The sequence below is a fragment of the Cebus imitator genome, unplaced genomic scaffold, assembly GCF_001604975.1.
Source record: "Cebus imitator isolate Cc_AM_T3 unplaced genomic scaffold, Cebus_imitator-1.0 Scaffold372, whole genome shotgun sequence".
In the NCBI taxonomy this organism is placed as follows: Eukaryota; Metazoa; Chordata; class Mammalia; order Primates; family Cebidae; genus Cebus; species Cebus imitator.
Window position 1 is genome coordinate 1606073 of NW_016107687.1, and position 21805 is coordinate 1627877.

The following is a 21805-nucleotide window of genomic DNA, read 5'->3' on the forward strand; positions in this document are numbered from 1 at the left end:
AGCATTTCAGTACTGTAGCTAGTCCTAGACATTAGAGTATTGGCCATGAACTTTGTCCTTCTTGTTCTGGGAAGCTGATTGATTGTGAAGGAATTAGGCATCTCTTTCCTCACTAAGACACAGTGGACCAGTGACTCTAAAAGGGTTTGAACAGGTCTTCCTCAGCTGACATGTGAGTAGGGAGCATGCAGAGCTAGAATAAGGAAGATTCCATTTATTAGAAGTATAAGAAGAATTCCTTGCTTTCACAATGATAATCCACTGAATAAAATATTTTGAGTAGAAAATGCCAAAAGATGAGGGAAAGTTGATCATTTATTTCCTGTTATGTCTAGATTTGGTGGCTATTCCTGACTCCAAAGCAGGAGCAATGGAAAATTGGGGTTTGGTCACCTTCCGAGAGGAGACGCTTCTGTGTGACAATAACACTTCTTCAGTGGCGGATAGAAAACTGATGACTAAGATCATTGCGCATGAGCTGGCCCACCAGGTATTAGCAACCAAGGCTGTTACATGTCACACCTGGAGTTATTGTTAGCATCTAGATGCTAATAATTCTTCAGCCTTTTTTGTTTTTTTAAGTATTGCCTTTTTTTTGTAATAGAAAAATGCTTTTTAAACACAAACAATTTTCCAGTGAAAATGCTATCAGATGTTGATGTATGACTTTGCAGGTTAAAGCATTTTCACATCTGTCTTACTTCATAACTTCTCTAGGGTGGGTATTAATCACATTTCACAGATGTAAAACCTGAGACTCAGTTTAAATAAATGGCTTGCCATAAGTCATATAGCTAATAAGTGGCAGCACGTGGTCCATGTAGAGCCACTGTCTCTTCAAGATTTCTTTTTCCCCTTCAGTAATACACAGCTGCCTCGCCTCTGACAAATGGCCACTGCCCAGTATAACTTTGTGGGGTGAATCCCTTTCTCTAAGTTGCACTCTTCTGACAACTCAAATGGTAGCTGTCAGGGCTGGATTTTTTTATTCATCTCTTGCTGGAATGGGGTTCCCTGTTAATTTTGTTAATTTTGAAGAGGGGGTTTCTGAGAAAATGGTAAAGGTACTGTTTGTGTAACATGGAGAGAAAGATGATTATATGGTACATAATTCCCCCATTCTTCCCTGATACCTTGTCTGTTGTGGCCTGGATGAGGTGATTAACTAGCATTGGATATGGTTTGGGTGATGTCATGACAGCAACAGGTTAGGAATAGGATGTATTCTAGTCAGCTTATTTCCTACTTCAAACACCATGTATGAATCTAATCCTTGTTAAGACTTCATGACAAGCTGGCATATGAAGCACATTCTTATTTGCTTTAAAAATAGGTCATATAGGTAACTTGTCTTTTGGGGGAATCCCCTCTAGGTCTGTTATTTCTGAAGCCACCCGCGACCATTTGGGACTATTACCCTGTTATTTCCTCTTTAGGACTTATAAATCATCTTCCTCTAAAACAGGTTTGAAGATAATATCACAGAAAAATATATTGCTGTAATTCTCAAAGGTGTTTTGTTTTATGCAGTAACCTCATCTTTTTGCTGCTGATTTGAGATAAGCCTTAGGCCACACTGACCAAATTACATATCTTATAACTACTTTTTATTTCAAGGAGTTTTTAGATACTTTTTTTTTAAGGAGACTCTCCTGTTACTTTTTTCCTTCCTCTTTTCTTCTATGTCATAGGAGGAAATACTTAATATCTTTCTGACTTCATTTGTTTATGTATATGCCACCTTTTTTTAAGAAACAAGGTCTCACTCTGTCACCGAGGCTGGAGTGCAGTGGCATGATCATAGCTCACTGCAACTTTGAACTCTTGGGCTCAAGTGATCCTCCCACCCCAGCCTCCCAAGTAGCTAGGACCACAGGCATGCATCACCATGCCTGGCTTAATTTTTTTGTAGAGACAGAGTCTTGCTATGTTGTCCATGCTGGCTTGAACTCCTGGCCTTAAGCAATCCTCCTGCCTTGCCCTCCTAAAGCAGTAGGATTACAGGTGTGAGCCACCATGCCCAGCCTTTCTTTATATGTCAACTTTATTAAGGAATGTTATTTGAATTCTAGTTTGAATCATGCAAATACTATCTTCAATTTGGGCAACTGAGGAGAAACAAATTTATAGGTTTTCTGACTACAGAAACATCTCTCATATAGAGACTTTTTAGTTGTCATGGATGGTTGTAGACATAATGGAAAATAATCTTACTAACTTGATATTAGAAAGTAGAAAAAGTCATTATCTAGGAAATCTCACTTTATGAGTTGGCCAAAAAAAGTTTTTATTTCCCTATATTCATGCTATATTACATGTTTATTAAATTGATAAATATGCTAATAACCTTTCTTGCTTGTTTTCCCATTCAGTTAAGGTAAAATGTTAAAATTTCTATTTTATTTTTAAAGTAAATTTATATAAATTTTATAAGTTTTAAATTAATTTGAATATAGTTTAAGTGTATTTTTAAGATATTGTAATCAAGTTATGGGTGACTAATATGACACTTGAGCCAATTATTTAAAAGAAATTCCTGAGGATATAAATATACTGTGGGTTGTTTTCTCTCCCTCAGTGGTTTGGCAATCTGGTGACTATGCGGTGGTGGAATGATATATGGCTAAATGAAGGTTTTGCCACCTTCATGGAGTATTTCTCTTTGGAAAAAATATTCAAAGAGCTTTCTACTGTAAGTACAGGGTTTCTTTGGCCTACTATGAATGCTAGGAGGAAAAATAGTCAAATCACATTTTCATGTATTTTCTGTGCATCTGGAGTAATGAAAATGTTTCTAGGAAGGTATGCCAAGCTTGACCTTGGTTACTGATATCTATACCTTTTGAGATTTGATAGTGAAAATTATGCTACTATTTATTGATGTGTTTCATTGAAAGCTGAACTTGTATAAGATTATTTCACATTTTTGTCACTAAGATGAACATTTCAAACTGTTTTGCAACACTTTCTTCTAAACAGCTGTAGTTCTTCTGCTTGTAGGAATTTAGATAAAGTTGCAAATTCCATTTTGCAAAATTAAAGTGTGTAAAAAGAGAAAAAAATTAAAACATTTTGTAGCATTACTGTTTCTTTACTATCACAATGTACATTATTGTAATAGTGATATATAAGTTGTTACAAATAAATAATTTGCCCTTTTTAAGGTACAAACCACAATTTATGCCTTTTTCCAAAGATTAGGAATAGCATTTCAAAACAGAGAGGTGTAATAGTGTTGTCACTATGGTATTAGACTCTCAGGAAATATTTCTAGTACTTAGGGATATTCAGGCACACTAGCCAAGATATTATGAAGATAACTCAAACAGCAGGTGGGAAAGTGTAAAGATACCTTCCAACCTTGAAATTTTTTGACTTTCTATTAAACTTCCTGATATTGAACTTATGAACCAAGATTGCTTTTAAACAGAAGTACTCTTAGAGTTTTTGATTTAAAATTTTTGATAGGGCTTGTTCAAAAATTTCAAGTGGTAGAAGAAATCAACTGATGTTAATTGATTAATATCAAGTGATAGCTAGAGTACTAAGAAAGATATTCTAAATCCGTGTATGCTACTTAATTAAGCAGGGAGATATACAGTTTGACCACTTGGTGGTGCCCAGAATGTGTAAAAACGTCTAATACATGTTCTAGGGGAGTTCATCTGCTGACTTCTTAAAGAATTCTTCTGTTGAAGAGTTATAATTTATTTAAAATTGACCTCAGTTAAGGGAAATAAATATTTTCTTAATAGAAATGCTTGACTATATATAAGAAATAAGCATAAGGACCAGTTTTTGTTCTTTCTCTTTTTAAATTTCAGTTTTCATTAAAAAAATATATATGCTATCCTTTTTAGAATATTCATCTTGTGTACCCAGAGTTGGCATTTGTTTACTTTGGTAATAGAGTCTTAATTTTTGCATATGCTGTTGTTTAGGAAATGCTAATTTTCATGTGGCCATGTTATAATTGTAATTTTAAATTTAAGGAATATTAATAAAGGTCACAATCTTCCTACATTTTTGAAAGCTTATATTCTGAAGTTTAGTGACACATCATTTTTTTCCTAATGATCTTACATAATAATTAGTCTAATTCATGTAAATAATTACTATACTTTTGCCTTTGATACTATTCATGATACTCTAATCTTTTCATTTTTTGAAAGTACGAAGATTTCTTAGATGCTCAATTTAAAATCATGAAGAAAGATTCCTTAAGTTCATCTCGTCCGATATCTTCATCTGCTCAGTCTTCACAACAAATTGGAGAAATGTTTGATCCTCTTTCCTATATTAAGGTATTACTGTGAACAAAAAGGTAGCTGGAGTGGGTTTCAAATGTCATATGTGAGTAAGCTGCATGATTTAGATTATTTTAAAGATTAATTTTTTTTCAGGTATTAATGTTAAACTCTAAAATGTTTGCTTATATATAAATCTTAGTCTTAACTTTTTTGTGAGTTTTTTTCCTTTCTCTAATTCTCATTTAAGTTGTATGACTAGTATTCCAGACAATTAAACAGATCTTATAGCAATCCATCTTTTAAAGTCAGTTTACACTCCAGATTTACAGGTAGAGTACGTTTGAGGAAGGTCCTAAGCAAGCTCTTGGCTGTGTTACTCAGAAATGAAATATGCTCTCAAGTCAGGATTGCCAAAGCAAGTAAGCAAAAAAGATTTTAAGAATTGAAGATTAGATTGCAGGATCTGAAACACACACTCTGGGTTTCAAAGTAAAGAAAAAGCGGAAAGTCAAACCCCATTCGAATCACCATAGGTCAGAGAATGAAAGAACAGGAATAATAGTGTCATTCACATTTATATTGTGGGGAAGGATGAATGTTATGGCTGTCAGACTAGATAGAAAAGAAAATATATAAAAGGTATGAGATACAGTCTGTGCCATCAAGTAGCTGAAAGTTTAGTATTTGGTACTTGTGGAGGAATAAGAGAGGTAATATGTGCTGAGTGGGGCAGAGAATTTTTGCCTGGGATAATGAAGAGAAAGTTGGGGGAGGAAAATGGGAATTGTGATGATTTAAATAATTAAAATATAGGTAAGGAGGAATGGGACTTAGAGTGTTGTGCAGGAATGGAACAGTGAGGTCTGCAAAGAAAATGAAGTACTAATGGGCAAGTATGTTTTTTTCTGAGAGTCAGTGTTTGACTGCAGTGGAAGCCACATGTGAAGAGGGGAAGGAAGGTTGAGTGGGGCCCAGTTGTAGAAGGCTCTGGATACCATAAGGAATCCTTGTTTCCTGTATAATGGGAAGCTTGAAAAGACTTTTGAACAGAGAAATAACTTGATTAAAGTTACTATTTAGGTAAACTAAATTGGTTTCACTTTATAAAGTAGATTTAAGTGGAGAGAAACGTAAAGTCAGGATAATTGCTGCCAAAGTCTAGGCATGAAATGATAAAAGTTTGAAATGAGGAGTGCTAGTAAAGGTGGAAAGAAAACAGTGGGTATAAAAAATACTGGGCAGGGAAAGTACTTAAATTATTAGTGACAGGGTAAGGTAGGTAAAGAAAGAAGCAGAAATGTTTTTCAGGTTCAAACCTGACTGACAGGAAGAATTACTGCACAGGTACTTTTAACAAACAAGAAAATCAGGAGTTCAGTTAGCTATATGACATCTATTCCAATTAGAGCTACTGCTATGATTTTTTAAGCCCATAATGGACCTGTCAATACAGAAAATTTTAAACTTGAGGTTCTGTTATTATACCAAACTTAAACAGTACAATTATTTCAGGATTTGAAATCCTGCTTAAAATGCTCTAAGTTCAGTATATAATAACAAAACAGAGTCATAATAGAGCCCTGTCTGCCTCTGACCCCAGCCCTCTTATCCCAGAATTCAGTGTTTTCTGAGCATGTAGTTTCCACATCATAGTCAATCCCTGTCAACATGGTAACTACTTGTATCACAATTGGAAATTTGGAAAATATTCTATAAGAAAAGTAGGATACTGGATAACTTATCCAGTTAACCCTACTGGTGCTTACTTGGAGTATTGTGTGTAAGAAGGTAAGCGCCAATAGGGAAATATGTTAGCAGACATATTCTGTTTGGTCTTTCTAATCATCAAGCCTAATTCTGATGCAGGTTGCCTTTTAAGAATTCATTCATTTAGCAAATCTTACAAGTACTAACCATGTACCAGGCATTGTTCTAGGTGCTGGGTTATATTAGGGAAGAAGATGGACTGCCTCTTTTGTGGAGCTTTAATTTCAGGAGTCAAAGGTAGAGACAGCCAGTATACAAATGAATGAATAAATAGATATTGTGTTAAGTAATAAGTGCTAACATGAAAATAAAGTGTGATAAGGGAAACGAGAATAACAAAGGAATATAATATAAAATATATTTATAATATAATATGGTTGAGAAGTTTTCCTGTGTAGTGACATTTGAACACTGCCTAAGGCATGCGGAATGTGGTTTTCTTGGGGAAGAATATTCCAGGCACAGGAAATAGCCAATGTATAGTGCTTGTGTGCAGGCCTGAGACTGCTGTCCTTTGAAAGACCTGCTTGCAAGGTTGGCCCTTGGGTGCATGTGGGAACTTGGGTTTTGGGAAAGTTCCCACTATTACATTATAAGAGTGGCTCACTGTGCCTTAACAATGTGTTTATGCTGAACATCTGCTTTCCTTCTGGGTATCTGGAGTTTTGGTATGTGCTAGGTGGAAGGTACCTTCATGACTACCCCGCAGTAAATATCCTGGGTGCTGAATCTCTAACGAGCATCCCAGGTAGACAGTATTTCACACGTTTTCACAACTTGCTGGAGGAATTAAGTACATCCTGTGTGACTCCACTGGGAGAGGACTCGAAAGTTTGTGCCTGGTTTCCTCTGGACTTTGCCCCATACACCTTTCTTCTTAGCTGATTTTACTTCACATATTTTCACCGTAATAAATCATAACAGTGAGTGTGATTATATGCTGAGTTCTGTGAATCCTTCTAGTACATAATCAAACCTGGAACTGGTCTTGGAGACTCCCACACGAGATACGAGATTGAGAGAGATACAAGATTGAGGTATAAGGTGCTTTCCATGTTCAAGTACCGGCATGGATCCAATGTTATCTGGAGTAGAGTAAGCAGAGGGGAAAGTAGTAGATGAAGTTAGAGGGATTGTAAGAGGCCAGATTATCATAGGGTCTGCTAAGCCATGGTAGGGACCTTGATTTTATTCTCAGTGAAATGAAAAGCCATTTGATAGGGAAGTACCATGGTATGGCTTATTTTGTAAAAGATCACTCCAGTCTTCAGCAGTACATGAAGTTAAGAGGACTAGTTAGGAAGTTATTGTAATAGATGGGTGGTGAGATAATGGTGGCCTGGACAAGGGGGGATATTGTGAAGGTGATGGAGATACTACTGAACTTGGAATATATTTTAAAGATTAATCCAGTAGAATTTGTTGATGGATTAGATGTGAAATACAAGAGAGGGGTCAGGGCAACTTTTAAGATTTTTGCCTGAACAACTGGAAAAATTGAGTTGCCATTTGCTGAAATGAGGAAGACTTCTTTAAGAGTAGATTTAGGGGGTGAGTAGATCATGAGGTCAAGAGATCAAGACCATCCTGGTCAACAAGGTGAAACCCCATCTCTACTAAAAATACAAAAATTAGCTGGGCATGGTGGTGCGCATCTGTAGTCCTAGCTACTCAGGAGGCTGAGGCAGTAGAATTGCTTGAACTCAGGAGGCAGAGGTTGCGGTGAGCCGAGATCGCGCCATTGCACTCCAGCCTGCGTAACTAGAGGGAAACTCCGTCTCAAAAAAAAAAAAAAAAAAAAGAGTAGATTTAGGGAAAGAAAGGGGAAGAAACTTCAATTTCTGAGTATGAGAGATGAATTAAACATCCAAATGGAGGTACCAAGCAGGCAGCTGGGTATGAGTCTGAAATTCAAGGGGTAAGAAATCTGGTTAGATATATAAATTAGGGAATCATTTGGAAATGATAGCCAGTGAATAGCCAGAGAATCAAAAGTAGTGTCCTGCCGCTCTCAAAGAGGAGCAGGTGATCAGTTGTATCAAATAGGTTGATAAGATGAGCCTGAGAATTCACATTTGTCTAGCACCAGGAAGTTTACCAGTGACCTTGATAAAAATATTTCCAGCCTGGCACAGTGGTTTACACCTGTAATCCCAGCACTTTGGTAAGCCGAGGCAGGTGGATCACCTGAGGTAAGGAGTTTGAGACCAGTCTGACCAACATGGTGAAACCCCGTCTCTACTAAAAATACAAAAATTAGCTGGACGTGATGGCAAGTGCCTGTAATCCCAGCTACTCAGGAGGCTGAGGCAGGAGAATCGCTTGAACCCAGGAGGTGGAGGTTGCAGTGAGCTGAGATTGTGCCATTGCATTTCAGCCTGAGTGACAAGAGTGAGACTTCTCTAAAAAAAAAAAAAAAAAGAGGCCAGGTGCAGTGGCCCACGCCTATAATTCCAGCACTTTGGGAGGCTGAGGCAGGCGGATCACAAGGTCAAGAGACCTCCTGGCCAACATGGTTAAACCTCGTCTCTACTAAAAACTACAAAACTTTGCTGGGGATGGTGCTGCGTGTCTGTAGTCCCAGCTGCTTGGGAGACTGAGGCAGGAAAATCACTTGAACCTAGGAGGCAGAGGTTGCAGTGAGCCGAGATCGCCCTGCACTCCAGCCTGGCGGCAGAGTGAAATTCCGTCTAAAGAAAAAAAAGAAAAAAACAAACAAACCTTTCCAGCAGAGTGAATGAAAGAGAGCAAATGGAGATGGCACATTGAGGATAACTCTTGAGGAGTTTTACTACAATGGGGGAACAAAACAATACTGTGGTAACTGGAGGGGGGTGAAGTTAAGGAAGGATATTTCTTTTATATGTTAAAAATTAGGAACGTTACATCATAGTTTTTTTTTTCTTTTCTTTTCGAGACAGAGTCTTGCTCTATCACCCAGGCTGGAGTGCAGTGGCGTGATCTCAGCTCACTGCAACCTCCGCCTCCTCCGTTCAAGCGATTCTCTTGCCTCAGCTGCCTGAGTAGTTGGGATTACAGGCGCACGCCATCACGCCCAGTTAATTTTTGTATTTTTAGTAGAGACGGGGTTTCACCATGTTGGTCAGGCTGGTCTTGAACTCCTGACCTCATGATCCTCTCGCCTTGGCCTCTCAAAGTGCTGGGATTACAGGCATAAGCCACCATGCCCAGCCTGTTTTTGTTTTATTCATGGGCATGTTACAGTATGGAGGGGAAAATTGGTGATGCAGAAGAGAAAGGACTGATGGGGACAACAATGAGTACTTAAATTTATAGAACAAGCAATAGCTATGAAGTGTGACATAGAAATGAGAGTAATAGGTAATAAATTTAGTTATGTATACAAATAATCTTGACGTGACTACATTTTTATCAAAAGTGAAATTTATTCAAAAACTATTTGAGTACCTACTATTTAGTGGGCATTATTTTAGTCATTGGAGTTGAGCTCTTTACTTTTCCCCTCAATTAGCATACACTGTAGATGAGGAAATAAATGTCTAACAGATACAGGATGTTATATAAATTGTATTGAAGATGGAGAAATGTGATTTCTATTTCAAGTCAGGGGGCTTCACAGAGGAGGTGGTGCATATTTCAGGATTGGGAATGATGACATGTACATGAATGGATATAGTGTGGCTTTAATAGTATGCTTACTGCCCTATACATTTGTTAGTTCCAAGCATTTGAAGTGACTCTGCAGGAAGAAGAGAGATCCTGGTTACGTCACAATACAATATACTAAAATAAGAAATTAATGACCTACCTAGCAGGGAGACTTTTGAGAGCCTTGCCAATTTATCGTGCTTCCAGCAGTGTGCACTCATGAATTCAACGGGTAATTTAAGCACTGGGGATGGAGGTGTGGATGCCACAGAGAATTTGGCATGTTTTTCTATTAAAATGTATTTATAAATACTTAGCTTTTCAACAGTAACATTGAAACAGTGAGTATACCAATAGACCACACAGAATGGCTCATGGTTAGAATAGTGCACATGGGAATCTACTCCATTAACTCTTTTTCAAATCCCTTAAAATAATTTTAAGACAGTTGAACACAGTCCACATCTAGTTATATGAAACTAAGTAGCAGTGTATTATAACTAGGTTCTGTATATGGAAGCATATTTTTAGATTGACTGTAGTTTGAATTTTAGATTCTCAATTCAATAATCTATAGTATTCTGTAATTTCTTCCCTTTTTCTCACTTTTTTTTGAATAGGGAGCTTCTCTCTTGTTGATGCTGAAAACCTTCCTTAGTGAAGATGTGTTTCAACATGCTATAGTTCTTTACCTGCATAATCACAGCTATGGATCCATTCAAAGTGATGATCTGTGGGATAGTTTTAATCAGGTAAGTGACCTAGGTAATTTTTTTAGCTCTTAATATAAAAGGGGGGGGGTCATTTATTTATACTTTTTAGCATGTGTGTAAGTTAAGTCTGTGGTACCAAGCATAGTTATTTGAGAAAGAGAAGGATGGAGCTTGCTGTATAAATATTTATGAATGGAGCACTGAGTTTTATGTCAAAAAATGGGAGTGTTGTTCTTAGCTGTTGGAAAAGATGTGTGTGGGCTTGGGTAGCCAGTTTTTTGTCTGTAACTTAAACTCCATTCCTATTTTGTGGGAAAGTTGTCTTCTCTGTATTAATGAATATTACTATATTTTCATTACTTGATTTTTTTTCCAAAAATCTCTTTTCCTATTCTTACCCTTTTTTAGTTTTTCTCCCTTCTTTTAATGATTCTGTACTCTGCTCCATGCATCTCTTGACTTGGTGACTATTCCTCTAGAGTAGATGATACATCACAACATGACTGCATATTACCCTTAGAGGATTTTGCTGTTGGAATTTTGTCATCCTGGAAATATGCTAGCAAACAGTATAATTATCTAGAAGTTACACTTCGAAGCATCGCATGAACACGTCCTACCTCATGCATGTATGCTGACTGCATAACCCTTATAAGCATTTTCGTTTGTTACCCTGACTTAGATTGATAGATCATAATGCTTTGAAAGATCACAGATTTGGCTGGGCGTGGTGGCTCACGCCTGTAATCCCAGAACTTTGGGAGGCTGAGGTGGGTGGATAATGAGGTCAGGAGTTTGAGATCAACCTAGCCGATATGGTAAAACCTCATCTCTACAAATAATACATAAAAATTAGCCAGATTTGGTGATGCACACCTGTAGTCCCACCTACTTGGGAGACTGAGGCAAGAGAATCACCTGAACCTTGGAGGCAGAGGTTGCAATGAGCCGAAATTCTGCCACTGTACTCCAGCCTGGATAACAGAGCAAGACTCCGTCTCAAACAAAACAAACAACAAAAAAAAAAACAGAAAGATCACAGACTTATTTGGAAGTTTGATGAAAGTTCTGGCCATATTACTCAGAATAACCACTTATATGCAGAACATCTCACTCAGTTTCAAAGTTTTATTGATTGCAGGTTAGGAACTCCTGCTCTGGATCTTCCTCATACACTCTTTCTGCTTCTTTGCCTCATCTGAGTCCTGATACTTTCTAGCTGTTAATCTTTTGCCCCGAAGATATACCTTCCCTACTCTCTGAGTTTTCTTTGAGAACTTACTACCTAACAGTTGTTTCTAAATCATTGTTTTTTTCTCTGATCATGTAGTGCATTTCATTTGAAAGCCACATTGTTTACTTTATACTTACTGTCTTATCTCTTGACATTTAGAATATATTTCTGCCTTTCTCATTGACTGTAGCTTTTGCATCATGGTGTTTTTTCTGTCCCAGCCTAGTTCCTAACAGTATCCTCAGATTTTTCAGCATCCACATCAAATTATGCATTGGCCTCTTTACTTCAATACTGCTTCGACACCCCAAACCACCTTGTTTTTAGGCAAGCTTGTTTTCTTCTAAACCTCTGGTTCAGAAATAAATAGGTCAGAGCCATGAGAAATATAAGATTAATTAAAATGGGAAGATTTGCTCCATCCTTTTGTGCTTTAAATAAATGGGCATGTGGTGATGGAGGCAAGGCCTGCCATAGGAGAGTTATATTATCAATTTAGGTACATGATGACTTTGTTTCTTACAATTCAAATTCATATGTAACCTAGAAAAATAATTTTAATCCTAAGTTTAACCCACCTGCTTTAAAGAGATCATTGTTCAAAAATTGCTTCTTAGCCATTGATACTAGGTGTCATAGGGGCTGTGGGCCTTAGGGAGTCTATAAAGCTCTGGCACTAGGTTCTAGATTTTATAGTTAAGTTCATATATTTTCTGGGAAAGAAGGCCTGTGACTACCAAAGTAGTTTACCACTCTTTTCTAGAAAGACTTAAGGCAACTGACCTATTTGTCACTCTTCTGTTGCTGCTGCTTCCTGGCACTCCTGCAGTATTAGGTCCTTGGAGACTATCATACGGAGGTAGAGGGTAGGAGTATAAAGAGAAACCTAGACTCAGGTGATTCACAGGATTGAGTAGCAGTGCTTCTGATTCTAGACTGTATATCATTATTCATATCTTCTACATGATAGTATTGTGATTTGAAAGAATACTTATATCTTCTTAGGGATTTTAATCGTGATGGATAGAGGGATTTTAATGAACTCTGAGTTGGTTGATATATGTGCAACTTCTCAACCTAGTGCCTCTGTCACTCACTTGGCTATCAGTTAGTTCTGTTCCAGGTTACATTCCTTTTAGCAGTTGCTCATTTACCTAGATTAGAAGTATAAACTCAACATTCATGCTTCTTTTTTATATTAACATTAAATGTAATATTAAAAATGTGGTAGGAAAAGAGGGAAGGGTACAGATAAACTATAAAATTTTTTAAACTAATTTTTATTTTTAAGGAAAAGGAATTATATGTATATATATTTTATAGGTCACAAACCAAACACTAGATGTAAAGAAAATGATGGAAACCTGGACCCTGCAGAAAGGATTTCCTTTAGTGACTGTTCAAAGGAAAGGAAAAGAACTTTTTGTACAACAAGAGAGATTCTTTTTAAATATGAAGCCTGGAATTCAGCCTTCAAATGCAAGGTACATGCCCTCTTTCTTTTCACGCCATGTCTTTTGCAACCTCAGGTGGAAATATTTTTAAGTATTTTGTAATCATATGTTCTTGTGAAACCTAACAAGATTATCTTTTTCTAGGAATAGCTTAACAAAGTTAACCTTTCTGCCAAATTATAAAAAACAAAACAAAACAAATCATGTGTAACTAACTGAAATATTAGAATAATAATTTTTCAATATTTTCTCTTTACAGCTACCTGTGGCATATTCCACTATCCTATGTCACTGACGGAGGAAATTATTCAGAATATCGATCGGTGTCATTACTGGATAAGAAATCAGGTTGGACTATAATGACACAGTTCTGATAAGAAATTGGAAATGGCATAATTTTTAAAATCTGATCAGAGTGCATGTGTAAGATTACACTTTCCAGTGTGCACACTGTCTGAATTGGTTTTATGAATTGCATATACAAGATGCAACTAACATGAGATTGATTCTGTATATCATACACAAAACTAGCCTTTAGCCATGTGAAATAAGGTACAAAAAGTTAAAGAATGTGCTGGCATTCCTGACAGAAAATAGCAGATGCCATGTTTTTATATATATACCAAGATTAATATTTTGTTACAAAATAAGGGGAGTTTCTTAAAGTATCTTCTCTCTACCTTCCAGGGTTGGGTTTGGGCAACTGCATTTTAGCAAGATACACCCAAAATAATTTATGTGCATAATTAGGTTTGATTCATGATCAGATTTAGATTAAATAGTTATTGCAATATGCCCTGCAGACATAGTATATGTTTTTGGGAACAAGAAAATGGGGCAAGAAACTATGATAGGAATGGAGAGGGAGAGAGTAAAATATAAATGTGATGTATGCTTATCTACAATATAAAAAGCAATTGAAATATAGTTTTTGACCATTTGTTAAATACCACTATGAATGTCACACCTCATATCTTCCTCTTAATTTACATCCTAAAGAAACACAAGGCTCTTGGGTTCTGTAAGACCCATTAGTGTTGCTTTGGATTGATGAAAGGGGAAAATTTCTTGTTTGAATTTGGATCTGGTGTCAAAGCCTCTATTTTTGAGGAGTGAGTGTAGCTTAGGGGTAAGGGAATGGGACTTTGGAGACTGCCTGGTTCAGTTTTTAGCACTACCATTGATCACTTACATGATTTCAAGCGAGTTATGTGACCTCTCTGAGCCTCATGCCCTCAGCTATACAAGAGAGATAGTAATTATACTTACTTTATATAGTTGTGGTGAGGATTAAATGATTTCATTTATATGAAGCACCTGGAGCAATGAGTGGCATGTATTACATGCTATAACAATGTTAACTATCATGAATGTTACTGAAAAATTAATCTTTAATATAATATATCCATATTACATAAAACCTGGAAAACGGAGAACAAATCTTATTACCCTGTCAAAACTATTCTCATGATTATTTGTTTCCAGTCATTTTTAATAAATATTTGTACTAGGTCAAAATCATTATGTATATATGATTTCTGTATCTTGCCTTTTTTTACTTAACATATATAGTGATTACCTTAACATACTTGATTCACCATTTGTCTTTATAACAAATTGCCTTAATTAAATATTTCAAATCTTAAAGATTTTTCCATTATATAAATTTTTTTTAAGAAATGCTTCTCAAAAATGAAGACTGCATTGCCTTTTGTGATTTGGTACATACAACTGAACTGCCCTTTTATTGTGTAGTTACAGTTGATAATGCCTCCTGAAATATATGAATATGCCGGTTTCATTGCCTTTACCATAGTGGAGAGTTAAAGCAGCAACAATCTAATTATTTAAAATCCTAGGGGTAGTGATAATGTCATCATATCTTTGATAGCATAGCTGGAGGTGCAAGGAATTGCTACTGTCTTTCAATAAACAAAACTCTAACTTTGAATTACCCCTAAAAGGATAGTGTCTGACCCGAGGGAGAACAAATAACTCCATTTCCCTATATCCTGCAGCACAGCCAAAACATGGCTGGAGCATTTGCAAGAAACCATTAAGGAAATTTTGCAAACTTTCTGATAGTTCATTAATTTTTGATGGTATTAGAAATAATTGGACAATCAGCAATCTGCTTTTATTATCTCTGGTTTTGTTTTGCTTTGTTTTGTTTTGTTTGGTTTGGTTTTAGAGTTGCAGTCTTGCTCTGTTGCCCAGGCTGGAGTGCAGTGAAAATATCATAGCTCACTGCAGCCTCAAACCCTCTTAATTTACATCCTAAAGAAACACAAGGCTCTTGTGTTCTGTAGGACCCATTAGTGATGCTTTGGATTGATGAAAAGGGAAAATTTCTTGTTTGAATTTGAATCTGGTGTCAAAGCCTCTATTTTTGAGGGGTGAGTGTAGCTTAGGGGTAAGGGAATGGGACTTTGGAGACTACCTGGTCAAGTGACCCTCCTGCCTAAGCCTGCCAAGAAGTTAGGACCACAGGTATGTATCACCATGCCTGGCTTAATTTTTGTATTTTTTGTAGAGACAGGGCCCATGTTGCCCAGGCTGGTCTCAAACCCCTGGTCTCAAGTGATCCTCCTGCTTTGGCTTCCCAAAGTGTTGGGATTACAGGCATGAGCCACCGCATGTGGCTCGTCTTTACTTATGAGCTTGTTAAACTCTCTTTGAGAGTTTAACCCCATAGATGAACTCATATTCTACTTCTTTAGCCTCCTTGGCCCTTACCTGGCATTCTCTGCTTTCGCCGCAAAACATTTCTGTCAGCGACTCAAACATGCTATACTGCCAGTTGTCTTTAGGTCTTTGCATATGCTGTTTTCTCTCCTTGAAGAACAACACCCTTGCCTCACTCCCTTGGCCTACTCCTGTTTATTCTTCAGATCTTAGCTCAGCTATTGCTTGCTCCAGGAAACCTTTCCTCCCCTGAAGACAGGTTAGATGCCCTACTTAGGTTTTTTAATAACATTCTCTACTTCTCCACTCATAATATACTGTAAGTACTGTTCACTTACATCTATCCTCATAATTAGGTAATTCTCCCATTGACGGTAGGGATTATGGCTCTATGAATCACTGTAAATCACTTTTAGCACTCAGTAGGCACATAAAAATTTATGTATTATAATGAATTACCAAATTTTAATCCATAATGAAATTACTCCTGTCTCACTATAAAAACTTCTAGGAAAAGAACATGCAAAGCCTGATAAAGTGATGTTTTCTGTTTCCCTTCCTCTTCTTAGCAAAGAAGAATATACTAAATTCACAAGAATATAATTGATTTAATCTAGAGCTGGAACTGGGCCAGTATCTGATGAAAGTAGTGTCTGTTACTTCCTCTTCTCAACTGTTATTTCCCTTGCTGCTGCTGCTGTTTTAATTCCTGCCATTTCAGGTTTAGAGAGTCCACATGAAAACTTCTGTCCTTATGTTTACCCTGAGGACAGTCTTCTTGGTTCCTAATGCTCCAATGAGAATTATTCTTAATGAAACTGCATTTTTATTTTTTCTGTTCTTAATAGAAAGGTAGCAGAGGGAGTGACTTCAGGCTTCTCATAAAAGAATGGCATAAACCGTGATACTTTTGCATAGCGTATTATTTTGATGCTTGATAGTTGGTTAAATCTTTAATGTATTTTCTTTCTTTTTTATTTTAAATATATTTTCACGTGTTCTAATTCAAGGGTTGTTGGGTTAGTTGTTAGTTCAGTCATATATAGGAGTGATGTTTGGTCAATATATTTGTCTCCTTGTCTCACATGAATTTTGAACAGTTAATATTTATTGTGCATAACAACAGCTGATGGGGCCATTTTTCCAGTCTACATATTAGGAAATTGTATTTTAAAAAGTTTTCCTCTTCCCTTTCTTCTTCGCTTCCTCTCTCTCTTTCTTAACCACATTTTACTCAGACCTAAGATCTTTAACTATAGGAGATTTTCATATTAAATCAAATGCACAACATTCATGTTTCCAAATGGATGTCACTATCAGAAATACTGCTGTGAAAGTAAAAGATATATCATTGGAAGAAAAGGCAATTAGGATGAAAGAAGGAAGGGCATATAGTAATTAAAATATTTATTATGTCCGTTTTCTGCTCTTGCCTTTTTTTCTCCTAATAAAGGAGAAAGGGGTATTAGAGAAGGGAATGCTTTTGAACAAGGAGTGATACAGTTCAATAGCATGTATTATGCCAGCCCTCCAGAGCAAACTCTATAGGAAATTTTGTAACTTTGTAGTAAAAGCATGTTTTTTAGTTTCAGAACTTTAATTTTTTTGTAAAACAGTAGTTGATTTTCATAGCTCATTGACAAATGGTTTTTAAAAATCACTGTTAGATTACTTCATCTGGGCTTCTGCCACTTAATATTGCAGTTGCTTACTCTTTTTTGCTACTCAATAGACTGAAAATTGAACTGTTAATCTGTTAATGATTATAGTAAATTAAAAACATATGAGGGTAGCCTCATCCACATTTGAACTGCAAGATGTAGTTACTTCCCTTGTGTGCAAAGCTATTATTTTTCGATACCTGTGGTTTTAAGGTCCACGATTCTGATCATTCAGAAGACCTGAGAGAGACTAATATGTTGATTCTTTAAATGGTAACTCTGTCTTTGTGCTGTTGGCTGTACTACTTTATTTTGTGTCATCTCAATGACAGTAATAATTTCCAGTATATTCCCAGCCGTGTCCCTCCTCTCTACTCTGGACTTGCCTAAGTTTACAACATGGCAAGTTGCTTATCAACCAAGATACTCTGTATGTATTTCAGTGTTTTCTCTATCCATCTAGTGGAACAACTGCCATAGCTAGCATTCCTTGTCTCCTTTTATGGGCAAGGGAGATTTTGGTCTCTGTAGCCTTTCTTCCTGGGGTTCTTTGTTTCTTTTCTTTACCTTTGTTTTTATTAGAGACAGGGTCTTGCCCTATCACCCAGGTTAAGGTACAGTGGCACCATCAAAGCTCAATGCAGCCTTGACCTAGTGATACTTGACCTCAAGCGATACTCCTGCCTCAGCCTCCTGAGTAGCTGGGACTACAGATACGTGTCATCATACCTGACTAATTTTCATTTTTTTGTAAAGATGATGGCTCACTATGTTGTCCAGGCTGGTCTCAAACTCCTAGGCTCAAGTGATCCTCCTGCCGTGGCCTCTCAGAGTGCTGAGATTACAGGTGTAAGTCACCATGCCCCACTCGGGGGTTCTTTCTTGATAAAAGCTCCTTAGGATATAGTGTTTGGTGGCCTGAAGAGTGTTGATATTATTAGCCAATAATAAAGGTTATTTTCTTAGTCATAGGTTTGCTAAAAATGGCTCCAACTTGGAGCAGCCACTGTTGCCATCACAAGTATTCCTTAAAACTGCATTCTGCCCTCGAAAAAGGAATAAACCTTATTTACTTGATCTTTCCCATTTGTTGCTATATCAGCAATGTAACAGAAATAAGTATGGAATTGTTTTAGTAAAAAAGACTGGTTAGCTTGTTAAGACATGATCAGAATATCTGTCATCTTAAAAATCTTTAGCAGTATCAGTATAATACAAATAACAAAGATATTAAGGGCATCTGACATACTTGAGTAATTCATGTTTTTGAAGTTGATAAACCCTAAGGCTTCAGGTACTAATAATATAATCTTTAGTATATACTCTTTAGGCTGAAAACATGTTAATAAAGCATTTTATATACAAAAGTTTCACTACAGAATTATAATGATAGTGAACATTTTAAAACAGCCTAAATTTTTAAAAATAGGAGATTGGTTAAACTTGAAATGGAATATTATGAAGATATTTGAACACTGCTTATAAAGACAATGCAAAAATGTGAGGGGGGGTCTGATAGGTGAAAAAGGATAAAATAAATGCATATAGATATGCTGTATAAAATATTAAAAACAAGTATAAGAAAAAACTTGGCAAGAAGTACATTCCAAAATGCTATCATTGTCTGAGTTTAGATTATTCTTTTTATCTCTGTTCTTCTTTTTCTTATAATTAAAATTGTTTTAAGTATTTGTTACTTTAAAAGGGGGTAAAAAAATTACATAATAAATATCCACAAACTTTTATCTAGACTGGATTTAAACTATTTATTGTGACATAGTCATTGTTTATTCCTTTACTCAGTAATTAAATGGTATTTGTTGAATACCTCCTAGGTATGTTGTTCTAGGGGCTGAGGCATTAACAGTAAATGAAATAGTAAGTTTATGTAGCTTATATTCTAGTAAAAGGTAAACCTCAAGATGCTTAGAAGCATATCCCTATTATAATTAAGTCTACATCCTTGTTGCCAGCTTTAAAGGACATTTCTTCATTAGCAGTTTTAAGGATTTTAAAAAGGTATGCATATATTTGTGGTCATTTAGCTCTTAACACTTCATTATTGGTACATTATTGACATAATTCCATAGAAATTTCTAACAATTCTCTCAGCATTTATGGTAGAAACCCAAAAAATGCACATCCTTTCCTATTATTTTAACCCTATTATTTCTTATTTGTCCCTAAGGTGATCTTAAGCCTTCCCTGTTGTTTATTTTGCTAGCTTTAAATCATGTGACTTTTCTAAATGGCTTTGTTTATTCTTCCTTTGCTAACATGACAAAAGACAGAGGCTGAAATGGAACACATTTTACACAGTTCTCTCACTGTCTTCCCCTGCTGCCTCATCCTGCACCTTTACTTTCTCCCTCTCTCCTCCATCCATAATGAACTCGGAAGCCAGTTCCGTGCATGGATACCATGTATACTTTCTCTCTGGGCCTTGAGCACTTGGGTTCCCTACTATACTTTCTTCACTTGGCCAACACCTATCTATTCTGAGGTCTCTTAGAAGAATGACAACTTACATGCCATTTCTTGCAAGAAATTGCTCCTAACTTTCCCTAGGAGAGTGAAGCATTTTTCCTCTGTGCTTTAGTTGAATGTTGTCTTTTCTTTTTCTGTCAATAGCGCTTGTATGATACTGTACTTGCCTGGTTACTTTAGACAGTGAGATCCCTAAAAGCAGAGACATATCTACCTTGTTCACCATTTGATTTCCAGAACCTGGTTTAGAACCAATAATACACAATAAATAAATAATTGCTGAATGAATGTTCTGATCTTCACTAACATGAAAATAACTGTACTTGGAGACAAGCATTTTTTTTCTTACTAGAATGATTAAATGTTAAAGTATATTAACTTTGAAACAAACAAAGCACTAGTGTGATTTTTTTTTTTTCTGGCCTGATTGTCTTCTCTCTCAGTCTCACATTTTTTTTATTTCCATTAGGTGTCATCAATCTTACAGAAGAAGTGGGATGGGTCAAAGTCAATATAAACATGAATGGTTATTATATTGTACACTACGCAGATGATGATTGGGAAGCACTAATCAAACAATTGCAAAGAAATCCTCATGTTCTGAGTGACAAAGACCGAGCGAACCTTATCAACAACATCTTTGAACTTGCAGGGTACAGTATACTTAGTTTGAGTTTTTTCTTTTTTTAAACAAGTGTTATTGAGGTAAAGAACATATATGAAAAACAGTTTGAAAGAACTAGCGTGTATTGGTACAATTCATTTTGGAGGATTGGGAAAATATGTGCTTTGCCTCCAGGGACTTTATAAAACATTAGCTACAAACATACTGAACTTTTAAATAAAACAGGATTTAATAATAATTCATGACTAGATACCAAAAGCAGGATACATATTTTGTTGAATAAACTGATACAGGAGTTCAGGCTTTATTTTGTTTCATAAGATAATTATTTTCAAGCAGGGGTTGGTTTAAGCATGAAGCTTAGTGCTTACCCGTTGGTTTTGAGGGACATCTCTTATGGCTGGAGCCTCCTTATCTGTACTGCTTGCCTCCCCAACCACCTCATGAATTATAGAATCCCAAAGCCAAAGATGACAGTGACCTCATGTAAAGATGTTCTCTGAATAGAATATTACCAAGTTAGATTGATGAAAGCCTTGGAAATACCAGAACACTTTAGGTCAGAAGAGTATTCCTTCTGACCTTCCTTGACATTTCCATTTTGTCTCATTTTTTATGAAGTACCCTTATTACATTGTCATAGCCATTACAGCTGTGATTTCTATAAAGTGGTTAATTTTTAAAATGTACTCACCATAAATTCACAATAGACTTTGTCTTAAGTTTGAACAACATTCAACCAACAAAAATTTTTTTAAAAAAAATTCAGATACTCTCTGTGCTATACTGTCTTTCCTGAGAAATATAACTAATTAATAAATAAAATTAATACTTTTCATCTTTTCTAACCCAAGATATTATACTTTTGCTAAGTCAGTAGCAATTTACAGGAGACTTAGGAATTAAAAAAAAAAAAGAGCTATTCTTTATCTTTCTCTTGAAATGCTTCTTTAATCTTGGGCCACAAGAACTTAATCAGAGATAATCATATTTAGCTTAACTTTACAGAATGCCACTGTAAGCTTGAATGTTTTGTCTTCAAGACTCATCATCTAACCATAACTTTTTCTCTTGGCATGCATAGAGTTCTTCCGTGTGTCTCTGCATATTTACTTTTTCTGTTCTTTTATCCTTTAGCCTAGGCAAGGTGCCGCTCCAGAGGGCCTTTGATTTGATTAATTATCTTGGAAATGAGACTCATACTGCACCCATCACTGAAGCCCTGTTTCAGACAGGCCTAATCTATAACCTCCTTGAAAAACTGGGACACATGGATCTGGCCTCGAGACTGGTGGTAAG

The 21805-nt window shown here is 36.2% G+C and overlaps 1 protein-coding gene across 2 annotated transcripts in view; it reads left to right on the forward strand.

The window, feature by feature from the left end:
• LOC108288407 (leucyl and cystinyl aminopeptidase) overlaps positions 1 to 21805 on the forward strand; it is a 107682-nt gene that overhangs the window by 63911 nt on the left and 21966 nt on the right. For both annotated transcript variants that reach the window (XM_017507324.2, XM_017507323.2), the window contains exons 6-13: positions 336 to 490; positions 2579 to 2692; positions 4173 to 4304; positions 10268 to 10399; positions 12918 to 13078; positions 13308 to 13396; positions 20351 to 20534; positions 21644 to 21800. In XM_017507324.2, the coding sequence (XP_017362813.1) occupies positions 336 to 490; positions 2579 to 2692; positions 4173 to 4304; positions 10268 to 10399; positions 12918 to 13078; positions 13308 to 13396; positions 20351 to 20534; positions 21644 to 21800 (1124 nt within the window). The remainder of the gene's footprint in view (positions 1 to 335; positions 491 to 2578; positions 2693 to 4172; positions 4305 to 10267; positions 10400 to 12917; positions 13079 to 13307; positions 13397 to 20350; positions 20535 to 21643; positions 21801 to 21805) is intronic.